We start from the raw sequence: 6,000 nt of genomic DNA, 5'->3' as shown, positions 1-6,000 counted from the left end.
TCACTTGTCTAAGACCAAAAAAAAGTACTTAAGTCGTTTTTGCTGACTTTGTTATGGCCGAATCATAAGTCCGTTTCATAAAACGATTTTCTGGGGGTCTTAACTTAGACCAGCATTTCTATCCTCGCACAGAGTCTTCACTGTCTTCCACTTTCAAGGTCAGAAAGTCGTTGCCAGATTGAGCTTCATTTTGCAAAATTAAAAAGTCACTGTGTGTGTGTGTGTGTGTGTGTGTGTGTGTGTGTGTGTGTGTGTATATATATATATATATATATATATATATATATAGTTATAATTTTAAAAAATTTGACTGGTCAAATTAATAAAATGTCACCAATTCGAGAAGTAACTCATTGAACTTAATTATATTATTATAATAATAATAATAATAATAATAATAATAATAATAATAATAATAATAATAATCACATGTAATTACATTGAAGTAAAAACAATGCAGAATGTTATCTATTTTTTTTTGTGTATTGTATTTATTGGAAATTTTTTTAATAAAGTATATTTAAAAAATATTTGTTTATATGTCCATCTTTCTATTTGCTTTTAGATGTGTATCCCTTTAAGAAAGACGTTCTTGGTTTTTAATGAGATGCAAGCATTTTTAGAAACAGGCTATAGTTTCTTGTTATTATGGAGTAACCAGGCAGAGGGGAAAACAGGAAGAAACAGTAACAGGACACACGAAAAAGGAACACAGGCTGTAGATTTGTTTTATAGCTGTGGAAAGCTCGAAATATATTTTTGCTTAAAAAAACAAAAACTATAGATAACAAACACAAAACTACAACGGAGCTGGTATTGCTTTTTATGTTTTTACCTCTGCTAATGAAGTCTTCATTCCTCTCAAGCTGTGCTTTTGGTGCTGCTTGTTAGAAATTAAACATAGATTTACATCTCTAAGTATAGTTATAATGTTGATGGTATGATCTACATTGCAATAACACATTTAATACTGTAATACAAAAATAATAATAAAAATAAATAAATAAAAATCACCCGCAACAAAGCTGGAATTGCATTGCTTCGGTTAGCTGATGGAGATATCAGTATGTAAAATATTTGTTAGGGTTTCAATTGACAGTCTGTTAAAACGGTATCGGCTTCTCAATCAATTCTCATCTGACTGATCATCAAATAAATCACCTGTCGATCCATGGGGGGAAAAAAAAGAAAAAAGGTTGTTTCAATGGCAGATCTGGAATTAAGCCTCCTCCAGGGTAGTCTTAAAGTTAAGACCTTAGTTAAGACCAAAATTCCCTTAAGACTGGTTCCTGAATAAGACTCAAGTCCAAATTGATGACTTATGACCAGTCTTAGACTAAAGTCAGCTTTGTGAATACGACCCCAGCTCTTGGGATTAGCGTTTTTACAGCACCTTTTGTAATTTTTTTGTACTGTGCTTTATTTTGCTTTTTTCTGCTTTGCGTTAGCATAGCACATGACCAATTTTACTTTCTTTTTGTTTCTTAATAATATGCCTAATATTTATTTAGTTATAAGATGTCTGTGCTGTAAAGTGCCAGCACAGCTTTTCTTTAGTTCAAATACTGTATTAAAAGGGAGAGACAGAAACGGAAGTTAGACTGAGAAGTTGTTTATGGTTTGAACAACATCGGTACTGTATTTATTTTAGAGATATTGCATGAATCACTAATAAGGGGAATTGGTGGATATGTTGTAGGAGCGTTATATGTAAAGTGCATTATAACTGAGAGCCTTAAAGCGAGGGAGCATTGTATATAGTAGATATGGACTGAAGAGGAGGGCTATAGTGGAAAATTATTTGCCAGAGTATAACAGGGTCTGTGCTGACTGTCTGTCGAATTCATGGTTCTGCACGAAGAGGGCAGCAATCTGTAAGATCAATCAATCAATCCATCAATCTTTATTTTCTCTATAGCGCGTTTCATAGTGGAACACCATCACAGAGCTCTTTACAAGATGCATTAAATACAAGAAAATACATAATACTTCAAATAGAGAAATACAAAATACATGATACAGTGGGGAAAAAAAAAAACATAGCACATTATATACAGTGGAAAGTACATAATACATGATAGTAGCATAATACATGAAGTAGTACATTAAATACAGTGGAAAGTACATAATACATGGAATAATACATTAAATTACAGTGAAAAGTGCAGAATACATGATAGTAGCAATACGTGAAATAGCAGCTGCAGCTAATAACAGATATCAGGCTTAAGGAGCATGGAAAGCAAGATAGAACAGGTGGGTTTTGAGAGTTGATTTAAAGTGAACTATGGTTGGAGCATCACACACCAAAGCTGGGAGAGAGTTCCAAAGAGTCGGAGCCATGAAGATAAATGAGCATTGTCCAAGGCCGGGAAGACAAGACAGGAGGTAATGTCACATTTTTTACATGTGGTAAGGATCCTGACAGCGACACACTGAACTAGCTGCAGTCAGTTTGTTGTGCGCGCCGGGAGACCACCATATAGAGAGTTGCATGACAAAGTATCTCTGCATCCATGAGGGAAAGGCAGGGAGGAACTTTGGAGATGTTTCGAAGATGGTAGAAGGAAGATTTGACCACTGAGGAGATGTGGACATCAAAGGAGAAGTTGCTGTGAAGAAGCACACCAAGGCTTCGTACTGTGGGGGAAGGCAGCAGCAGACAGTTTCCGAGGATCAGGGCAGCTATGTTGAGATTCTTAAATTGCCAATGTCGACCAAGGGACTTTTTGACCTGAAAAAAGAAATAAGGACCAGGGGACACAAATGGAGATTAGATAAAAGGGCATTCAGAACAGAAATAGGAGGCACTTTTTTTACACAGAGAATTGTGGGAGGAACCAAATACCCAGTAATGTTTTTGAAGCTGACACCCTGGGATCCTTCAAGAAGCTGCTTGATGAGAATCTGGGATCAATAAGCTACTAACAACCAAACAAGCAAGATGGGCCGAATGGCCTCCTCTCGTTTGTAAATTTTCTTATGTTAAGTTAACCACATCTGTATTTTACTGTGTATGACTGTTGTACATTGGAAAGAAAAAGGCATTCTTACTATGTTAGACACATTTTGTAAAGGAAGTATCCACAAATTACAAGTATCAAGATGGACCAATTAACAGTTTTATAAAATTAACACAGATTAACATCCTCATTGAGTTCTAGTCGTTCCAATGTCTGTACAGTAAATATCCAGTGTGCCTCTCTTTACAAAATAATGTTGACCCAATTACCCCCACATGCTGGTATAGTGATATTCTCCACCCCCACAAATCTGTGAGTGAGTGCAGAGAACCTTCATGTCCAGCTTTGATGTAGTGTTTGGCCACAGCATAATCCTGGTTGTGTGTTCTTATAGCAGCTTTATGTTCTGCAATCCGTATTTTTAATGTCATTTTTGTTTGTCCAATATAACAAGTCCACAGGGGCATGTCAGCATGTACATCACACCAGTGGTGTTGCAGTTGATGAAATCCTGGATTTTGATTTTTTTTTACCTATATTGCTCTTCTGTACTACAGTTTCATTTTATACATAAAAATTGGCTGCTAGGTATATTTCTTATCAAAGAACATGGGTATTGACTATTTGCTAGTAATAGAGAATTATGATCTGTCTGTTTACTAAAAAGCGTCGTATGCAACGTATTCATATTCTTATAGATTAATAAATCCAAAAAATGTATTTTTTTTTTATCTAATTCACATTTAAGTTGTAAATTGCTATCAACTGCATTACTATACACTACAAATTGTTTAAGTTGTGAATTGGATCCTGACAATATCAGTAATATATCATCAATATATCGTTTCCATAGAGAAATAAATTGCAAATAGACATTATCATCGCAAAAGATACATTTTTCTTCCCAACATCCCATATACAGGTTAGCATAACTCGGGGCGAATGTTGCTCCCATAGCTGTACCTCTTGTTTGTAGAAATATTGACCTTCGAAAACAAAATAATTTGAGTTTAAACATAGATCCAGTAGTTCTACAATAAAGTCTGAAGGAGGAATATTTTCATGTATACATCTATAGATACAGCATCAATTCCACCTGTGTGTGGGATGTTGGTGTGCAGACTAGTTACACCCAGCGATGCGAGGATATGACCAGGTTCCATTTTTACTTTTGTTAATACAATTCAGTACATCACATGTATCTAAAAGATGTAAAGCCAATTTATAAACATATGGTTGTAAAAGTAAATCAATATATTGACATAAAGGTTAAATTACAGAGCCAATTCCTGATACAGTCGGTCTCCACGGAGGATTGACTGGATCTTCTTTGTGAATCTTAGGAAGGCAATAGAAGGCAGGGCAGATTGAATAGTCTACCTTCAGAAAATCATATTCAGATTAGATAGTCTATCTTCAGAAAATCATATTCAGATTGGATAGTCTACCTTCAGGAAATCATGTTCAGATTGGATAGTCTACCTTCAGAAAATCATATTCAGATTGGAGAATCTACCTTCAGAAAATCATGTTCAGATTGATTAACTCTTTGCAGTCTATTTATTCAGCGCAAAAGGACACTCAGTACTGTAGCTACAGTCAAGCCCCACCCCTTGTTCACTGTATTTTTCTCAACAAACTCCTCAATAATGTGATCCAAGTCATTATTTTATTAACATCTCAAACAGCTCTGCAAATGTCTGTGATATTCTTTGAGCGCTGGATGTAGAAGCAGCTACTTCCTTTGTTATGTCCATGTTATCTCTGTAGTGCATTGGGCTATGAGATATGCCATTTTTTCGGTTTCATTTGGCTCCTATCGGTCTCACTCGGCCAAGGTTTTCTCTGCTTTTTCCGGAGAAAAAATGATTTGAGACCTGTGCTTGACATCTTTTTGATGATGTTGGACAAGGTCCGACATTGGACTGGAAAAGGAAAATTGTAATGTAGGACCTCGTCCAACATAGGACAGCAAAGGGTTAACCCATCTGATTTTTAAACTGCGATCTAAAATAGTACCCACTTTACCTTTGAATATGGAAGTTGGATCACTTTCGTCCGGAGACTGAGATGGCCATTACAAAATGCTCATTTTGTGGTCAATTAACCATGTCTTTGTGGATTTTGATATGTGTTTGGGGTCATTGTCTTGCTGGAAGATCCACTTGCGGCAAAGTTTCAGCCTCCTGGCAGAGGCAATCAATTTTTTGGCTAAAATGTTCTGGTATTTGGAAGAGTTCATGATGGCGTTGACCTTGACAAGGGCCCCAGGACCAGTGGAAGCAAAACAGCCCCATAACATCAAAGATCCACCACCACATTTTACAGTAGGTATGAGGTTCTTTTCTGCATACGCATTCTTCTTTCGACACCAAACCCACCGCTGGTGTGCGTGGCCAAAGAGCTCTATTTTCGTCTCATCTGACCATAGCACCCGGTTCCATTCCAAGTGCCAATGCCGTTTTGTAAACTCCAGGTGCTTACATTTGTTGGTTGCTCTCAATAAAGGCTTTTTTTCTGGCAACCCTTCCAAATAGGCTATTGGCATGGAGGTGGCATCTAATTTTAGGGTGATGGAGACTTGGTGACCCCAAGATGCAACCAAGTTCAGTAATTCTCCAACTGTGGCCCTCGGATTCTTCTTTGCCTCTTCCTGTGTGGGGGCAAGATGCAGATTCATCACTGTTCCACTGGTTTTGAACTTCTTAATTATTGCCCTAATAGTGGTAAGTGGTATACTTAGGTTTTTAGCTATTTTTTTGTACCCATTGCCTGATTTATGGAGGTCAACAACCATTTGTCTCTTTTCATTTGTGAGTTCTTTGCCTTTCCCCATGGTGATTGATGACAAATGGATTTTACGTGCGTGTTACCTCATTTTTATACCCCAGTGAAACAGGAAGCCATGGAAGGCCACAATACAGTTCCTTAAGACTGAGATGTACTTAAAAAAGTAGAATGTTGATGGAGATTTAATTTTGTTTGATTTTATTTATACAAATCTTTAGGGGTGCCAACAATTTAGACATTTTTTTTA

At 36.6% G+C, this 6,000-nt stretch overlaps 1 protein-coding gene across 1 annotated transcript in view; it reads right to left on the bottom strand.

Moving 5' to 3' along the window:
* Window positions 1-2,294: 2,294 nt before the first annotated feature.
* Window positions 2,295-6,000, bottom strand: part of LOC121314560 (V-set and transmembrane domain-containing protein 2A-like) — a 96,217-nt gene continuing 92,511 nt past the window's right edge. Inside the window, exon 5 of the mRNA XM_041247967.1 lies at window positions 2,295-2,734. Within this exon, the coding sequence (XP_041103901.1) occupies window positions 2,700-2,734 (35 nt within the window). The 3' untranslated portion in view covers window positions 2,295-2,699. The remainder of the gene's footprint in view (window positions 2,735-6,000) is intronic.

This window comes from Polyodon spathula, chromosome 4, assembly GCF_017654505.1.
Source record: "Polyodon spathula isolate WHYD16114869_AA chromosome 4, ASM1765450v1, whole genome shotgun sequence".
Lineage (NCBI taxonomy): Eukaryota > Metazoa > Chordata > Actinopteri > Acipenseriformes > Polyodontidae > Polyodon > Polyodon spathula.
Note: the sequence above shows the minus strand (reverse complement) of the source record. Positions and strands in the feature narration are given on the sequence as shown.